This window comes from Anolis sagrei, chromosome X, assembly GCF_037176765.1.
Source record: "Anolis sagrei isolate rAnoSag1 chromosome X, rAnoSag1.mat, whole genome shotgun sequence".
Classification (NCBI taxonomy): Eukaryota; Metazoa; Chordata; class Lepidosauria; order Squamata; family Dactyloidae; genus Anolis; species Anolis sagrei.
In genome coordinates this window covers 32,648,356-32,666,987 of record NC_090034.1, presented here as the reverse complement: position 1 = coordinate 32,666,987, position 18,632 = coordinate 32,648,356, and the positions used below count along the sequence as shown (strand labels likewise).

The following is an 18,632-nucleotide window of genomic DNA, read 5'->3' as shown; positions in this document are numbered from 1 at the left end:
CTGTATAATTGTACAATTATTAAATATGATTATTAAATACTAATTATATATTATATTGTTTTACAATCATAATATTTGAGCTGTTTCTTTTTAATTATTTTCCTTTCAGTTAACCTTTGGATGATCCTTAAAAAACCAAATATGTATTTTAAGCCCTCTCTGCACATAGAAAATAAGCAGTGCCAAGAGAAAGGTCTACAAATGAAGCCTTTTTCTCTCAAACCAATAAATACAACCACAGAGAGCTTGATTGTTACCTCTTGCTTTATTTCAGCTGGAACACAGAAACCTCCTTGGAGAGGCACCTTGTTGGAAGGGAATTTTAAGTGTTAAATACATCATACGTTTGACACCTGATCCAAGTAAAATGCATAGTAGAGAGGAAGTAGTGCGGAAATACAAAGCCTCAGGCATTCGTTGGGAGAAGATATAAAGGAGCGATATTACAGAGCGCAGGGCAGAGGACGGCGCAGGGGGAAAAGACGCCAGAGGATTTGGGTTGCAGCCGCATGAGTGAGGCCTCGAAGAAAAGGAACATTTTGGGCGTCATTCCTGCTTATGTTTATAGAAAGGACAAAGCACACATCGCTGTCCAAGAGACAACTCACAACTCTTTACATCACTTTCGTCTCGGCACCAGCGCCCACATCTTTGAACCGGTTGCATCTGTAGGCAGTTTTAGACCTGGCATGGAAATAGGAAGGGATTTCTGGATGAGACAGATTCATAACCGGGTCCAGATCCTGTTCCAAATGCAATGATGATGCCAGGTCAGCCAAGACTCAGAAGACCTGGAAAAGGAGGGACAAGCGCCACCTTTAAATAACTAAAGCTGCTCAAAACTCAAACAAACAGATCCAAATTACTCAGAAGAGTTTCGGGGAAGAATTCCCTGACTAGAGAAAACATTAAAGTAGTAGATTCTCTTTCCTTAAAAGGATTTGAATGGTTAAAACAGAGAATAGATGTATTGGAGATTAGATGACCATTTCTCATACTGAATAACCTTCCTTCACCCCACTGGACTGGCAAAGTGAAGGGTGTCACCATAACCCTCTTCTCTTCCTCCACTCCTTCTTTTGTCTTTCAATCAAGCAGCTCTTAAAAAAGGAGGGGATCAAATATTTGGATATTTCGTTCTGATTCAATTGCTTCAAGAGCTGTCCATCTGCAAGCCTGATTGAACCTGACCAAAGAATTGTAAGACTGCGGCATCATAGGGCACAGCAAAAGCCCACAAACGGTGACCCGCCATCTTGGCGTTTGGGCTTAATTAACAAGCCCCATTGTCCCTGATTCACTTCTGGTCCAAGTATATGGCAGAGAAGCCAAACATGGCAAGGATTCAGGCTTTGGGACGCGCCAACCCTGATGCCCAGTCTTGAACTATTTTAAAGACAAGTGGATTCAAATGTGGCCCTTTTGTGCCCACTCTATACGCTAAATCAAGCATGGGCAAACCCTTTCCTCCCCTTCCTCTTCTCTTTCGGAGGCAGAAAATGAAGGAATGAAGGGAAACATTTGAATCCCAAAAGGGTTGGCCTTGGTCAGGATGGGATGGAGGACGGGAGAGGAAAGGTGTATCCATCAGACCCCGTATTGCTAACTCCTGATATAGAGTCCTAGAATCCAAGAGCTGGAAGAGACCCCCAAGGGCCATCTAGTCCAACCCCCTGCCATGCCAGAAGGCACAAAGCACTCCCAATAGACAGCCTGTTCAGAAAAGCCTGCAGAGGAGATTCCACCACACTCCCAGGCAGCCTATGCCATTCTCCAACAGCTCTTTCTCCCAGGAAGTTCTTCCTAATTTTTTCAGTTGAATCTGTTTCCCTGCCATTTGAACCCATTGCTCCCTTGTGCCCTGGTCTCTAGAGCAGCAAAAAGTCAGTTTTCCCCCTCCTCCTCCTCAATGGGACACCCTTTGAAATCTTGAAACATGGTTCTCGTGTTCCCTCTCTTCCATCAGCTAAACATCCCCCAGGAGAAAAGGAGGAAGGAAAAAGAGAAGGGAGGAAGGGAGGAAGAGAAAGATGGAAGAAAGGAAGGGTGGAAGGGAATGGAGGGAGGGGGGGAGGAGGGAGGGAGGAACGAGAGAAGGAATGAAAGACAAAAAGTGAAAGAAGGAAGGAGAAATGGAGAGAGGGAAGGAGGGAGGGAGGAAGGAAAGGATGGAAAGAGGAAGGGAGGGAGGGAGGGAGGGAGGGGGAAAGAGGGAAGGAGGGAGAAAAGAGGGAGAAAGACAGAGGGAAGGAAGAAAAGAGAGAAGGAGGAAGGCTAGGATGAGAGAGAGGACGGTCTGAGAAAAGAGCCCAAGGGGTCGTATCCGCCCCCCAGGCCTGGGTTTGCCCATGCCTGAGCTAAATGCATTCCCTTTGGGGTCAGAGTAAAAGGGCCAAAGCCATTGCCAACTTGGAAAAACAACTAAACGCACTCAATGGAATAACAGTTGGCACCTGAGTACAAAACAAGACCAGGCAGGAGAGAATGGGAAAAGTTGGTGGCACAACAGTGTCCCTTGAAGAGGGCATACATTCCAGGGGCATCTTGGATGTCTGCCTCTAGATCCAGGCCATTTGATTTTGCCCCATCTACACTGACTACTTAAAGCAATATTGAAGAAAGTGGTTTTGCTATGCACATCATTACTTAAGAAAGGCCCAAAAGGTGATTACACAAATCACTGAGCATTGATGCACACAAAGGGCTTTCTTGCATGTTCTTTGGCGGGAGTTTGTTGGCGGACCACCACTGTCCCAAGCAAATATTATGGGTGAGGCATCTGCGTTGCCCTTCACCCACGGGGTCTTGCATACCTCTGCCCCGTCGCAAAGGTATTTTTCAAAGAAGGCAGCTTCTCTTGGGTCTTGGAGGCAAGGATTCAAACAAGACATACTTTCTCCAACCTTGATGCAGCTGATCCCTTGGAGATCCCTTTCCTTTGTTCATCTAATCCCGTTTCACCTTGTAAAGCATTACTTTAAAAAATGAGCGCAGAAACCTCAAGAAATACAAGAACAGCCTTGCATGGTTCCAAGCCGAGTCTTGTTTGGCTCAGCAAATTGATCCCTGGCAGGATTGGCGAAAAGACCTTTGGGTTTGAATAGGATTCCCTGGAGGCAAGCTCCAGGTTCAGAAATCCTCTGGCATCACAATCATACTGCTTTCAAACATGGGAACATGGGACTGAACTAAAAAGGCATCCTGACCCATGGAAAATTAACCTGGTTTGGCCACCACATTCTAAATGAGTGGGGAGGTTTTGTTTCATTTGGCTTTGCATGGGAAGGGATAGCTAAAGTCGGTCCCCTTCGGAGAGGTAAAAAGAAAAATCATTTTGGATAAAGAGGAGCAGAATGGGAAAGAGCAATTTCTGCTTCAAAGCAAACGGGGACGTTGTGAGCTGGAAAAACCTATGGATGATTTCAACAACGTCCCTTGGAGAGCACACAGGATGTATTAAACTAGAAAATGTAACAGGAAGTGTTGGATGAACAAAAAAACCAATAACCCTGAATTTTGTACAGGCCAACAGAGAAATTGAGTAAAACATCAAACTAAGTTCTAGCTAGCGCTTCAAGAGTGGGACAGGATCTCTTTTGTTGCCTCCCATTTTCAATTTGTGCTTGAAGGGGGTCCCTCCAAAAGCACAGCTCTCCAAGTGACCATCAACGTTTGAGCCCTTTGCGCGACACAGAGAGGAAATCACCTTTTGTCTCACACTTCTGGAGAGTGTGAAATCTTAAAGGCAACCCTGCCACTGTTCTTGCGACTATGGACAGCTCTCTAGGAAACACAAGTCCCCGACTGTTTTTTAACATGGCAGCAACATATCTGTTGGCCAAAAACCAAAAAAAAAGCCCCTGATGTGGCACATTTGTCTGCTGTATTTCCATGCAGGAATAAGAAAAAAACATCCATACAAAGAACGGGGCATAACAAACACCAAAGCGAGGAAAGATGCGGGGCAATCTGGCAAGTTGCAAGCAGGCCAAAAAGTGGCATTTTGAAGGAGCTCTGCAAATACAAGCCATTGCCTTTGCCAAAGGTCTACCCCCTCCCCTTTTTTTGCCAGCCAAAGCTGCACCAGACATTCTTAGTAGCTCCTGAGCGGCAACAGCTGTGTGACACTCCCTCCAGACAGAGTCCGAGAGCAGGCCCGCTTGCGTCTCCCACCTTTCAGTGTTGGACGCCATCTGGCAACCATTACCAGGGATGGATTCTGCGGAGTCTGGTTTGTACAGCATACTGCAGCAAGCCGAGCGCAACGCTCCACTCTTGTAAGAAATCCCAGCATCCCCCAAAGGCTGGAGGTCTTTCTTGCGGCACCGCAGTGCTCTTACTCCCCAGACCCGTTCTTTATAAAAGAGTTGATGCGGGAGGGGACTAGCAGCTGTGCCGCCACCAGAAATGGCAAGCTTCACGAAAGCAGTTCCTCCTCGCCCACATTTGGCAAGTCGCTGATGCACTTCAGGTTGTCTTCGCTGCTTTGCTTCCTGCTGTGGAAAGAAATGAAAGACTTGTTTAAAAAGGAAACCAAGGGGTTTTGCTCTCTGGCCAAGGAAGAGGATATGGAGGAGTCGGAAAACGAAGAGGACCATCCCTATGGAAGAGTGGTGTGAAGTTGAATAAAGAAGAGGACCATCTATATCAGTGGTTTTCAACCTTCCTAATGCAGCAACCCCTTAATAAAGTTTCTCATGTTGTAGTGACCCCCAGCCCATAACATTATTTTCTTTGCTACTTCATAACTGTAATTTTCCTTCTGTTGTGAATTGTAATGTAAATATCTTATATGCAGGATGTATTCCCTGGACCAAATTTGGCACGAATATCCAATACGCCCAAATTTGAATACTGGTGGGGTTGGAGGGGGGTTGATTTTGTAATTTGGGAGTTGTGGTTGCTGGGATTTATAGTTCATCTATTCTGAACTCCACCAATGATGGAATTGAACCAAACTTGGCACACAGAACTCCCATGACCAACAGAAAATACTGACCTTGGTTTTGGAGTTATAGTTCAACTATATCCAGAGAGCACTGTGGACTCAAACAATGATAGATCTGGAGCAAACTTGGCATGCATACCCTATATGTCCACATTAGAATACTGGTGGGTTTCGAGGGGAATTAGTCTGGACAATTTGGAGTTGTAGGTACAAGGATGTATAGTTCACCTACAATCAAAGAGCCCCTTGAACCCCACCAACGATAGAATTGGGCCAAACTTCCCACACAGAACGCCCATGACCAATAGAAAATACTGGAGGGATTAGGGAGGAATTGGCAGTCATTTAGGGGAGAGTATGCCTGCTCTCCCCTCCCAGCTTGGAGTCTCAGAAACAGCCCTCCCCTTGGCCGAGAGGCCAGCCAATCACAGCAGGAGGAGGGCTTTTGCTGGGAGGATTCAGTCTGTTTCGAAAAAGGAAGAGAAGGACAGGCGGAGAGATCTTCTCTGCCAAAGGGGTTTCAAAGACCACCAGAAATATATGTTTTCTGATGGTCTTTGGCGACCCCTCGGAAACCCACTTGTGACCCCACCCCCAGGAGTCCCAACCCCTAGGTTGAGAAACACTGGTCTATATGGAAGAGTGTTTTGAAATAGTACAGTCCTCTTCAACCTGTAGCCCTCTAGGTGTTTTGGACTTTGGTTCCCAGAATTCCTGACCCTTGAACAAACTACCTAGGGCTTCTGAGAATTGGAGGCACAAACACCTGGAGGGCCGCAGGTTGAAGAGACCTGGTGAAGGATACAAATAGAAGCTCATGTGAGTAACATGAGCCCTCAGTGGCGCAATGGGTGAAACCCTTGTGTTGGCAGGTCAGTGGTTCAAATCCGGGGAGAGCGGGTTGAGCTCCCTCTGTCAGCTCTAGCTCCCCATGTAGGAACATGAGAGAGACCTCCCACAAGGATGGTAAAACATCTGGGCATCCCCTGGCCAACATCCTTGCAGACGGCCAATTCTCTCATACCAGAAGCAACTTGCAGTTTCACCTGTCACTCCTGACACAAAAAAAGTGAGTAACGATGATATCAGAATCCTTGTGCTTTCGCTGGATTGCCAACTAACTATCCTGGCACTCGTGTTGGAGGAAGGAGGAAAACCAGTCAATCAATTAATTGGTTGTTCTGTAGCTCATCTTTGAATGTGTTTGAACAGCAACACCCATAATCCCTCAGCTGGGGCTACTCGAGGCCATTAGTATTTGGGAGCCCAGTGTCTCCCAAGCTGCACACTCAATCTTTACGTGCCAACATCTATCTTTAGAAGCTATGTCCCATTTCGTGATATTCCCCGTGAACTCTGCACAAGCTCCAGAGTCCTGACGTTTCAGAGCAGTGTCTGTGTGCCATGAATTCAAACAGGTTGGACTGTTGCACAGTTTTGCAGCCAGACCGAGGCAATCAAAAGAAACCCACAAATTCTGGGGCCATAGCGACGTGCACATCCATCTCTCCAGCTGCCAAACCAGCTCTGCCTTGCGGCTGGAAAGAAAACGCACGGAAAGCCATCATGCCACACATGTCAGGGCGGGCTCAGCACGACATGCCCCGCCGGCGGCAGACATTGGCCTCATGCTCTCCCTTCCCTTGCGGCATGCCCAAGTCACCCCTTCCTTTGTCCCAGGACAAACAGACAGGCCAGACAAGGCATGGCTCGGCCATCACAAGCTTTACCTTTGACTGATGTGATATTTCACATGTCCTGCTTTGTGTTTTCTGGAGTCAGGGTGGGTGGAGGGGAAGAGGGAGGAAGCGGATGTGAGAACAGAGAGAGAAAAAGAAACAGGGCAACGTCGCCCAGCATCAAGAAGATTGGTAGCTATGACACTGGGTTACAGTTCCAAGAAACCCAATGGCAAACATGAAGCAAGACTCCTTTGTACACCACACAAGTCCCAAGGTTCGGAAACTACTCCTCTATGCAAAAGTCTTTAAACCTCTTCATCAAAGAGTTTTCTACCACTCAGGTTGCAAACAGAAATCTTGGAAACATTGCTGCGCTTCTTCACCAGCCCCTTTTCCTTTGTTATCCCTCCCAACCCTGATTTATTATGACGAGAGCATCAATTTTCTTAATTTGGCATATAGACTCACGTATAAGTCAACCTCATGAACAAGTCAAGGGTTGGTTTGGTGGTCTAAATTATAGATTTTGATAACAGTGATTCATGAGGAAGTCAACCCAAGTTGGGTTGCTGTGAGTTTTCCGGGCTGTATAGCCATGTTCCAGAAGCATTCTCTTCTGAGGGGTTTATAGACCTGTGGAATGTCCAGGGTGTGAGAATGAATGCTTATCTGTTTGAGGCAAGTATGAATGTTGCAGTTGGCTACCTTGATTAGCACTGAATGGCCTTGTAGCTTCAAAGCCTGGATACTCCCTGCGTGGGGGAATCCTTTGTTGGGAGGTGTTCACTGGCCCTGATTGTTTCCTGTCTGGAATTCCCCTGTTTTCTGAGTGTTGCTCTTTATTTACTGTCCTGATTTTAGAGTTTTTTTTAATACTGGGAGCTAGATTTTGTTTATTTTTATGGTTTCCTCCTTTCTGTTGGAATTCTCCACGTGCTTGTGGATTTCAATGGCTTCTCTGTGTAGTCTGACATGGTGGTTGTTAGGATGGTCCAGCATTTCTGTGTTCTGTGCCTTTTTGTATGTTGGAATCTGCCCTGAGTCCCCCTGGGGAGATAGACTGGAATACAAATAAAGGTATTATTATTATTATTATTATTATTATTATTATTATTCTCCAATAATACACTGTGTCCAGGTTGGTTCATCAGGTGCTTTGCTATAGTTGACCTCTGGCTGAATTAGTCTGCAGTGCCTTTCATGTTCCTTCATTCGTATCTGGGCATTGCTGCTGTGTTTGGGGGTCCCTATGTAAACTTGTCCACAGCTGCATGGTATATGGCAGACTACGTAGTGTACGATAATTCAACCCAAGAAGTCATCCATAGCAGAGCACTTGATGAACCAACCTGGACACAGCATATTATTTGAGAACACAGAAATGCTGGACCACTCTCACAACCACCATGTCAGACTACACAGAGAAGCCACTGAAACCCACAAGCATGTGGACAATTTCAACAAAAAAGAGGAAACCATGGAAATGAACAAAATCTGGCTCCCAGTATTTTTTTAAAAAAACCTTTAAAATCAGGACAGTAAATAAAGAGCAACAACAGGGGAAATCCAGACAGGATACAATCAGTGCCAGCTAAGACCTCCCAACAAAGGATTCCCCCAGGCAGAAAGCAGCCAGGCTTTGACACTGCAAGGCCATTCAGTGCTAATCAAGCTGGCCAATGGCAACATTCACAATTACCCCCAACAGACAAGAGTTCTTTCTCCAGCCTTGGACATCATTCCACGGGTAGATAAACCCCATTTGCCTAGTTTGCAACAGACCTCACAACCTCTGAGAATGCCTGCCATAGATGTGGGTAAAATGTCAGGAGAGAATGCTTCTGGAGCATGGCCATACAGACTGGAAAATTAACAGCAACCAAGTGATTCTGGCCATGAAAGCCTTTGACAACCCAAGTTTTTTGGGTTTATTTTTTGACAAAAAATGTCTAGACTTAAACATGAGTATATACAGCAGACCAATCTCTCAATCTGAGCATCCCAATTTGAGATATTTTGGGGGAGCAGCACAGGTGATGGCGCAAGAACAGAGACAGACGTTATTGTGGCTTACATTATTTCTTCTCAGTTTGGATTATATAGTGTTTCAGCATGAAAGAAATAACCACGTTCTGAGTGGCATACGGTTTCCTGGAGCACAGCCCATTCCTTGCAGGAATCCAACCAAGTGGGCTGCCGTCCTAGGAAAACTTATGCCAGAAAAAACATGTTAGCCTTTAAGACACTACAGCAACTTCTCTTGCTTTCGCTGCCAAGACTAACTCGGCTACCTCCCTGGAAATGTTTGCTCAATTGAAGCTTCATTTTTTCCATTTTGTTTTTCCCAGCTATGAAATCAGCATGGATTTATAAACAGACCTTTACAGAGCTTGACTCCTAAACGGCTCCGTTTGTGTCGGGATGTACAGATTGAAATGCACATTGTATTTTATTTTGTGAGAAAGCAGTCTCGATTCATGCAAGTCTTGATTGACAGGAGCTTCCAAAGTTTCACCCAAGGAGATTCTCCTGTGGCTGCATATGTTCCGCGTGACTTGTTTTATCGAAGGACCCCGATTAGTTTTCCAAGAAACTCCCTTGCATCCCAGACCCAAATCCTTCACAAAAATAACTTGAAAATTCCTAGCCCCAGGGACCACTTACATCAACAGATTGCCTGGCGCGGACAGAGATCTCTCTTCTCTTCTGCTCCCTTCAAACGGATTCCCAAAAGATCTTTTCCTGATCATTGATTTGACCAGGATCTGAAAGAGAGGAAGACCGATGAGGACCATTATTACTCTTTTTAATGCTCAAATCCTCTATCATTATCTACATGAAAACATAACTTCCTTGTGGAAGTGCCTCTCTAGATCCTTTAGTGCATTTCTATAAGCTTCCTTTATCAGAAGCACTGAAACTTTTATCTCATGTATTTAAATGTATGTTTTTAATATATGCTTTCATGGTTGTATTGTAACTATGTTTTATATGTGCTTTTAGATGTTTTTGACTATGATGTGCCCTACTTCGAGCCGAAAAGAGATATGGGTAATACATTATTATTATTATTATTATTATTATTATTATTATTATTATTAGGCTTCAGACTAGGGAAAAACTGTACAGCTTACATTCTTAACCTGATGGACTATATTGAGGAAGGCTATGAGAAAGGCTTTTGACACGAAATAAATAAATAAATTATTATTATTATTCTTTTTGTTGTTATAATTATTATTATCTTTTCCCCCTGCCTTTGATTCTGCTCCATCTTCATTAACCCCAATTATTTCTGTTCCTCAATATGGCATCCGGCGGTGCCAAACGGGCAAATTTCTGGGTCCTACTCACCACCGTGGCCAAGCTTGGGATGTGCTTGACCGAATTCTCCACCTCTTCCTCTGTCACTTCCACCAGTGTGCAGTTCTCATCTTCGGTGGGCAGGGGTTCTGCTCCATTTTTGGTAACCCAGGGGTGCACCTTAGGGGCAAGAGAAAGAGTTCCATGGCCTTCTCAGCATCGCAGACAGATCACAGCTAACAAAGCAGACCTCACAACTTCTGAGAATGCTTGTCATAGATGCAGGCAAAACGTCAGGAGAGAATGCCTCTAGAACATGGCCATATAGCCCAAAAAACCTACAACAACCCAAAACCAACCTGACTTTTTAAATAGCACATTTGAGCAGGGTCCTGATAGGGTGCCCATGGTAAGCCTGTGTCATGATCACTCATGCCAAGCAACTATCAGCCCCACCCTGATACTGACAGAAAGTACATGGCCTATGGCCAAAAGGGAGGACAGGATGCTCCAAGGACACATGAACCAGCCATAACAGCCAATTGCCCTGAGGTGGGAGAAGGTGGGCTCTGGTATGTGGAAAAGGGCAGAAACCACGCACCAGGGTGATCTAAGATATTGTAGCTAAAGCCCTATATAGACAAGCAGTAGTGCTAGACGCTTGTATTCTGAACAAATTGTAGTGGCTCTTTTCTCCAACTGTGTTGCTGTGGGATCAGTCTTCTCTTGAAAGAACACAGCAACACACATAGGGGCTGAAGATACCATAAATCTTTATTGTTCGGAATACAAGCATCTAGCACTACTGCCCGTCTATATAGCGCCTTTGCTACAATATCATAGATCACCCAAGAGCCTTGGTGCAACCAAAAATAACTGTATCACAGCCATACAGCCTAGAACACGGCCATACAGGCCAGAAACCACACACCTCCCCAATGTATCACAGGGTTTCCTTAGCCTTAGGGAATTTGCCAGCACTGCTTTCCTCTAATGAGGTCAAATGAGGATTTGAACCCTGGCTTCCCAGTGTCCCACACCATTATTGTTGTTGTTGTTGTTGTTGCTGTTCTTGGTGTTGTTATTTCTCCCCCGCCTTTCTCTTCAAGGCGGCTTAGAATAACATGACACAACCCAATAACTTTAAACATATGGCGAGGACAAAAGTTAAAAACTATTGAGTATTTGTGTCCTGGATACAACTTACAACACAGTTATGATACAATAATAATACCCATACAACTAAAATTACATTTAAAACTAAATATGCTCCCCAACTCCCACCCACAACCTCCCCAGCAGTGTATCCCCCCACACTGACACATACACTCTCTCTTTTGCTAAGTCTTCAATGAATTTTAAACTCCTTCAAATTGATATTTTAGCTGTAACTCCCACTGCTCAGGAGACACCAATGGCCCTCCCTCCAATGACATTGTAGGTTATAGAGAGCACTGTAAACATGTACAAGAGCCCTGCCAATGACCTCCACAAACACCATACTGCCCACCACTGAAGTGAAGGCTGCCATACGGGGACATTTGCATCCAAGATTTTCTGTTTTTCCTCCACCACAGGCATCCTAGTGTTTTTTACTCTCTCCGTTGGCATGGAATGTACATGACCCCGCCCACTGCCTCTCCCTTAACGCTTTCCTATTCTTTTCTAAGGCACACAGCAACAGAGGAATTGATCAGCAACTGAACATACTAGAGAGGTTTGGGGAGAATTCACCATGATTTTTAAGAGTTGACGGTACTGGGATGTATAGCTCACCTGCAATCTAAGAGCACTCTGAACTTCACCAATGATGGACCTGGAACTCACTTGGCACACAGAACCCCCATGACCAACAAAAATAATGGAGGGCTTTTGGGTGGGGGGGGGGGAGGAATCCACCTTGATTTGGGAGAGTTGTAGTTCACCCACAACCAGCGAAGCTGTGACCTCCACCAATAATGGATCTGGACCACACTTGACACATAGAACCCCCGTGACTAACTCAACCTACTGGAGGGGTTTGAGGGGACTGACTCACCATAGTGCAGTGGTTCTCAACCTGTGGGTCCCCAGGTGTTTTGGCCTACAACTCCCAGAAATCCCAGCCAGTTTACCAGCTGTTAGGATTTCTGGGAGTTGAAGGCCAAAACATCTGGGGACCCACAGGTTGAAAACCACTGCCATAGTGGGAGTTGTAGTTTCCCCTACAGCCAGAGAGCACACGGAACACCACCAATGATGCATCTAGAGCAAACTTGTCCAATATAATAAACTTTAACTACTGATGGAGTTTTCGGGGTTAACCCAGCATGATATGAGTTATAGTTCACCCACAACCTTATGAATTTTGAACAATGAAAAAAATGACTTTTTCAAATAACCTGGGCAACGCTGGGTACCCAAGCTTGTGTGTGTGTCCTGGATACACACACACATATATATAACAGAAACAAGTGCATATAGTAACCCTGGTGAAAGAAAGTGCTTGCAAAAGGCTGTTATTCATATGCAACTGTTCCACTGAAATTCACTTGTTACAGATTTTAATCTCTTTGTAAACTGTATTTGGGACTAGAAGGTACAGTAGCACTTTTTTAGAAAAGGTTTCCAGAACCAGAAAGGAGGAGTGATGGGGCTAAGGACAATGAAAACAGAATCACAACAAAAACCAGAAGAAAAGCGCACCCGCCAAAACTTTGGAACACCATACCTCCCAAGATATCAAGGATTAACCATTGGATACCTTAATTTCTGGGACGGTGATCCTGGTTTCGGGGTTTTTGTCCAGCATCTTTGTTATCAAATCCTTCAGTTCATCTGAAATGTCTGGCCTGCAGGAGAATCAGGAGGAGGCAAAAGGGGTGAACCTAGCAGAGCTGTGCCACAGAACTATTAGTGACAACAGGGATGTCATGAGAATACCCACTCATGAGTTTCTAGTCCATAAGACTGCAAAAATACATTGTAAAATACAGCATGCATCATCTGTTGGGTGTTGAAGGCAAAGGTATCCAAAGCAAACACTAAACAAGAGCTTAGCCAAAACCTAGAGTGCATCTACATTGTCTAATGAACGCCGTTTGATCCTACCTGAGCTACCATGGCTCAATGCAAAGGAATCTTGCGAACTGTAGTTTTACACGGTCTCTAGCCTTCTCATCAAACCACAACTCCCATGATTCCATAACACTGAGCCATGCCAGTTCATGTGGGGTCAAATCGCATTAATTATGGAGTGTAGATGAGCTCCTAGAGAGCGGCCACCAGAACCCAATTCCTTGAGTTTACCCACATTGGCCCTAATTTCTCCCCACCAGAAAGAGGAGGAGGGATCTTCCCACTGGCTTGGCTAGTGGGGAGGGATCTTCCCAAAGAAATACTCTTCAAATAAAACCCCAAGACGGCTTTGACACCAAGCAAAGGGCCAATGAATGCAACTTCTCTTTGAACTAGGGCTGTGCAAAGCTTCAGAGGTCTGTTTCATAATTTTGGAGATTTGTATGATTTGTTAATACAAATCTCCAAATCACTAATCAGAACGAGACCCCCTCTGAAGCATTATGAAATGAAACAGAAGCCTCCAAAACATTTCTGAGAGATTAGTAAAGGTTTGTTGTTTCGGAGTGTTTCAAGTTGTGTTTGTTTTCAATGTAACATTCTCCATAGGTGTCTGGGGTGAGAGGAGGCGGGGTGTGTGTGTGTGTGTGATGTGATTGACAACAGCAGCTGCATGCTAGTTTTTTTTCTTGTCTGCCAATCACACAGCTTTCTGTAAAGCTGGTCTCTTCCCCAGACAAGTAGATATGTGGACTTTCATAAACTGCATTTTATACATACTGGTCTGGAAACTCCAGCATCTGGCTTTTGATTTTGCTGTGTAAACTTAGGATCCGCTCATCCATAAAAGGGCACTAGGGAAGAACAAGAGAATGCAACAAAGCATTATAAAGCAACATGGGATTGGGGCTAGTATATTAAAATGTGTGTCACCAGGAGCCAAAAAAAAAGGAACATATCCCCATTGACCATAACTGGAGGGAGTTGACGTGGTCATAAGACAACTATCCCAAGTGCTCAGAGTTATGTGCAAGCTAAGGAATCCACAGTTTCAGGCCTGAAGTAAACAAGTTATGTAAAATTGTTACACTACACTTTGGGGGCAGTGTTATAAAATCCGTTTATAGCAGCAGCTACCAAACTTTTTTTCACCAGGGACCACTTGGGTTTTTTTGTTGTTAGCAGGGACCCACAAGATTTAAGAATAATACAGTGCTTCCTCGCTCCTTCGTGGTCCACTTATCACGGACTCACTGTTTTGCTGGATGTTTTTATTTTAAAAAAATAATTTTGCCCTCCTTACCTTCCTCTTCTTCTTCCTCTTCACCGCCTGGGGCCTCTTGCTGCCGCTTGGGCCCCATGCAGCATTGCAGCAAGGGGCCCCAGGCAGCAAAGTGGAGGAGGATGAGGAAGGTAAGGAGGCCCAGGGAGAATAAGAGCTGCCCCCTCACCCTCCTTACCTTTCTCTTCCTCCTCCTCATCACCGCATGACTGAGGAGACGTCGCAGGGCCCAAGCGGCGACAAGAGGCCCATGTAGCAATGAGAAGGAGGAAGAGGAAGGTAAGGAGGGCGAGGAGGGAAGGTGGGGGGGCGTCCCTACATCGCAGAATTTCACTTATCATGGGTGGTCCAGGAACATAACACCCGCGATAAGTGAGGGACAACTGAACACTGTGTTAATCTAAAAATAAACTTTAATTTTTCAAATGATGTTCCAGTGATATAAAACACCACAAAAGTTATCCAAATATTACAAACATATGAACAACAAATGCTGGAAATGTGACTAACAAGAGGGGACTTTTAACCACATCTGGTGGTCTTGTGAAAGGGCAAAAGCCTACTGGGAAGATATACAGGAAGTTAGCCAGAAAAATTGAGATACAAAAATCCAACTTAAACCAGAATATTTTTATTAGGAATAATCAATATAGAATGGGACACAAATAAAGATAAATTATTTAATTACATGGCAATGGTAGCTAGGATAGTTTATGCCAACACTTGGAGAATGAAAGAGATACCCCCAATGGATCAATGGCTAATAAAAGTAATGGACATCATGGACATGGACAAATTGACTTATTTAGTAACAAAGTCTCAAGGCAAACAAATGAAAACATTAGATTGGACTATGTTTAAAGACTACATGACAAAGAATAAAATGAGCATGATAATTTAAAATGAATAATTTAGAAGAAAATTGTATCACACTAAGAAGGAACAAGCCGGAGGAGCACACACTGAGAAGCAAACTCACTGACAAGCCCCGATGAAGATGGATGGGAGACAATATTTCTATTACCCTTCCCCCTTTTCTAGCACTATCCCACCCCTCCCCTTCTTTATCTTTCTATCTTCACCTCCCCTTGCTTTTATCTTTTTTCTTTCTAAAATCCATTTTAATACAAAAAAATAAATAATAAACTTGAATAAAAACTTTTAACATATTTGTTAAATTTAATAGTAACATAAATAAATAGTAACATAAACAATGAAACACTGAGAATTGTATTTTATGGTTTTAATTGTTAATTGTTTATTGTTTTTATATGGTTATATTATACGTAATTGTTTTTGACTGTATTTTATTTTGTGGGGCATTGATTGCCAAATGTAAATCGCCTCGAGTCACCTTCGGGCTGAGAGGGGCAGTATACAAATATAATAAATAATAAAATAATAATAAATTAATTAATAGTACTATTATAATATCAAAAGATCATATTTAATAGAAAATTAAATTTAGTTTGCATCAATGTGATTTTTGAGCTTGCATCTTTTTACAAGTTGGGTAATCTTGGGGCTCAAAGCTACACGCATATCATCACTTACTTTCAATCAATTGCTGGACTTGTTTTTAATTACCAGCAAAGCAGAAAACCCTTGTTCATATAAATAAGTTGTGGAGAACAGCATAAGACAGCGCAAGGCGATTCCTCAAACTTTAGTATAAAAATTGCTTTTTTACAGCAAAACTCTTCAAGAGAATCAGATTTTTTTTAAAAAAGTTGGGAGCCACTGCTCCAAACTCAGCGAACCTCAAATGGAGGGCAGAAGGGAGCAGGGTTGAAGGGGGGCATGTTTGTTGGGAGTTGCTCCTAATCCTCAGGCAGCAGGATGAGGCTGGTAAAGACAAAGCAAAAAAAAGCAAAGGAAAAGAAGAGAAAAATAAAGGAGAAAAGAAGCCAAAGGGAAGGAAGGGAAGAAAAGGAGAAAGAAAAAAGAAGGAAGGAAAGGCAAGAGAAAAGAAGGCAAAGGAAGGGTTGGGAAGGGAAAAGAGGAGAAAAAGTATGGGAGGGAGGGAGGAAGGAAAGGCAAGAGTAAAGAAGGCAAAGAGAAGGAAGGGATAGGAAGTAAAAAAGGAAGGAAGGATGGATGGAAAGAAGAAAGGCTAAGGGAAGGAAGAAAAGAGAAGAGAAAAAGGGAGGGAGGGAGGGAGGGAGGGAAAGCAGGCAAGAGAAAAGAAGGCAAAGGAAAGGAAGGGAAGGGAAGAGAAAAGGGAAAGAAGGGAGGGAGGGGGAGCAAGAGAAAAGAAGGAAAAAGGAAGGAAGGGAAGGGAGGGCAAGTAAAAAAGGATGGATGGATGGATGGAATGCAGGGAGGGAGGGCAAGAGAAAAAAAGGCAAAGGGAAGGAAAGGAAGGCAAGGAAAAAAGGGAAGAAGGGAGGGCAAGAAAAAAGAAGGCAAAAGGAAGAAAGGGAAGAGAGGGCAAATAAAAAAAGGATGGATGGAGGGAGGGGGGGGGGAAGAGAAAAGAAGGCAAAGGGAAGGAATGAAAGGTCTTGCTGCCTGGGCTTGGAAGGGTCTCGTGGCCTCATCCAGGAGGAAGAGAGTGGCAGGGAAGGGCGGCCCATCTTCCCAGGGAAGAACCTTATGCTGCTAAGGAGGAATCCTAGCAGCATAAGGTTCTTCCTGCATGGGCCATGCAGGAAAAGCACAATCAAAGCACCCCCCCCCCCACACACACCACAGATGGCCAACCAGCCTCTGCTTAAAAGCCTCCAAGGAAGGAGTTCTTGTGGATCACTGGTGGTCTGTGGACCACTGGTTAGGAACCATTGGTTTATAGTCTAAGCATGTCTTCATCCATTTACATGTCTCCCCTAATTTGTGAAAATAAAGAGAGTTTGCATACCTGTCCAAAGACAAAACAGTTGAGCGTGATCCCCATCGCCCAAACATCTAGAGCCTTAGGGTGGGGGGGGGGGGGGGAGGAGGGGAGAGAAGGGAAAAATTAAATATAATCCACCATCTCCCAAAGTGTCAGATCTTCATTCTTTTCAAATGATAACATGTTTTTAAAATATCCAACGAGAGCTGCTAGGGAGATACATGATCCTGCTTTTAATACTATTGATACCAGGGAAGTTAATAAAGGCTCAGAAAACAAATTTAGGGGAGGGATGATCATATTGTATAGCAGAGAAATCATTTTAAAAACGCTTCCCAACATACTTCACATATTCATAGGCTCCTGCTTGCCTTTATTGCATGGTGAGATGGATCAAGTATGAGAAGACAAACCACAGCTGTGGTCGAGTTGCACATGCCGACAATGCCACTTGAATGAGCATTGTTTATTCTCTATTATATTTATATCCCAACTTTCTTCCAAGGGCACACGAGTAGTTCTTCCACTCAGATACCCAGCCGTCTCACCCTTTGAATCGACCCTGTTAACCTAAGAACTAAAGGGTGGACTGTTTCTTTTTAATACTATTAATATTTCATTCTATGTTAATGATTGTCTATTTTTGAGGTTTTACATTGTATTGTATTTGATTTTATTCAAGTCGCTCAGAGTCTCTTTTTCAGAGAGAAAAAGTGGACTAGAAACAACAACAACAACAATAATAATAATGAGAACCTGGGTTATTATTCATGTTTGTATAGTTTTAAGTTGAATTGTATTGGTTTTACTGTGAGCTGCTTTGAGTCTCTTTTTTAGGGAGAAAAAGCAGGCTACAAATAACAATAATAATAATGTATTGTCAAAGGCTTTCATGGCCAGAATCACTGGGTTGCTGTGAGTTTTCCGGCCTGTCTGGCCATGTTCAAAAGCATTCTCTCTTGATGTTTCACCCACATCTATGGCAGGCATCCTCAGAGGTTGTGAGGTCTGTTGGAAACTAGGAAAGTGAGGTTTATATATCTGTGGGATAATGTCCAAGGTGGGAGAAAGAACTCTTGTCCACTTGAGGCAAGTGGGAATGTTGCAATTGGCCACCTTGATTAGCACTGAATGGCCAAATGCAGCAATGCCCAAACACAAATCAAGGAACATGAAAGGCACCACAGACTAATCCAACTACAGAAGTCAGCCATAGCAGAGCACTTGATGAACCAACCTAGACACAGGATATTATTTGAGAACACAGAAATGCTGGACCACTCAGAGAACCATCATAGAATCATAGAATCAAATAGTTGGAAGAGACCTCATGGGCCATCCAGTCCAACCCCCTGCTAAGAAGCAGGAATATTGCATTCAAATCACCCCTGACAGATGGCCATCCAGCCTCAGACTACATGTCAGACTACACAGAGAAGCCATTGAAATCCACAAGAAGCATGTGGACAATTTCAACAGAAAGGAAACCATAAAAAATGAACAAAATCTGGCTACCAGTATTTAATA

General features: G+C 43.9%; 1 protein-coding gene across 5 annotated transcripts in view; it reads right to left on the bottom strand.

The window, feature by feature from the left end:
* Positions 1–246: 246 nt before the first annotated feature.
* The window catches only part of CAMKK2 (calcium/calmodulin dependent protein kinase kinase 2), a 63,098-nt gene continuing 44,712 nt past the window's right edge, over positions 247–18,632 (bottom strand). For 2 of the 5 annotated variants that reach the window (XM_067473127.1, XM_067473128.1), the window contains 7 exons: positions 17,130–17,183; positions 13,771–13,844; positions 12,677–12,764; positions 9,985–10,113; positions 9,295–9,395; positions 6,679–6,720; positions 247–4,496 (listed from right to left, as the gene is read on the bottom strand). In XM_067473127.1, coding sequence (XP_067329228.1) covers positions 4,418–4,496; positions 6,679–6,720; positions 9,295–9,395; positions 9,985–10,113; positions 12,677–12,764; positions 13,771–13,844; positions 17,130–17,183 — 567 coding nt within the window. In that variant the 3' untranslated portion in view covers positions 247–4,417. The remainder of the gene's footprint in view (positions 4,497–6,678; positions 6,721–9,294; positions 9,396–9,984; positions 10,114–12,676; positions 12,765–13,770; positions 13,845–17,129; positions 17,184–18,632) is intronic. The other 3 variants (XM_067473129.1, XM_060785956.2, XM_067473130.1) reach the window with 3 other exon arrangements.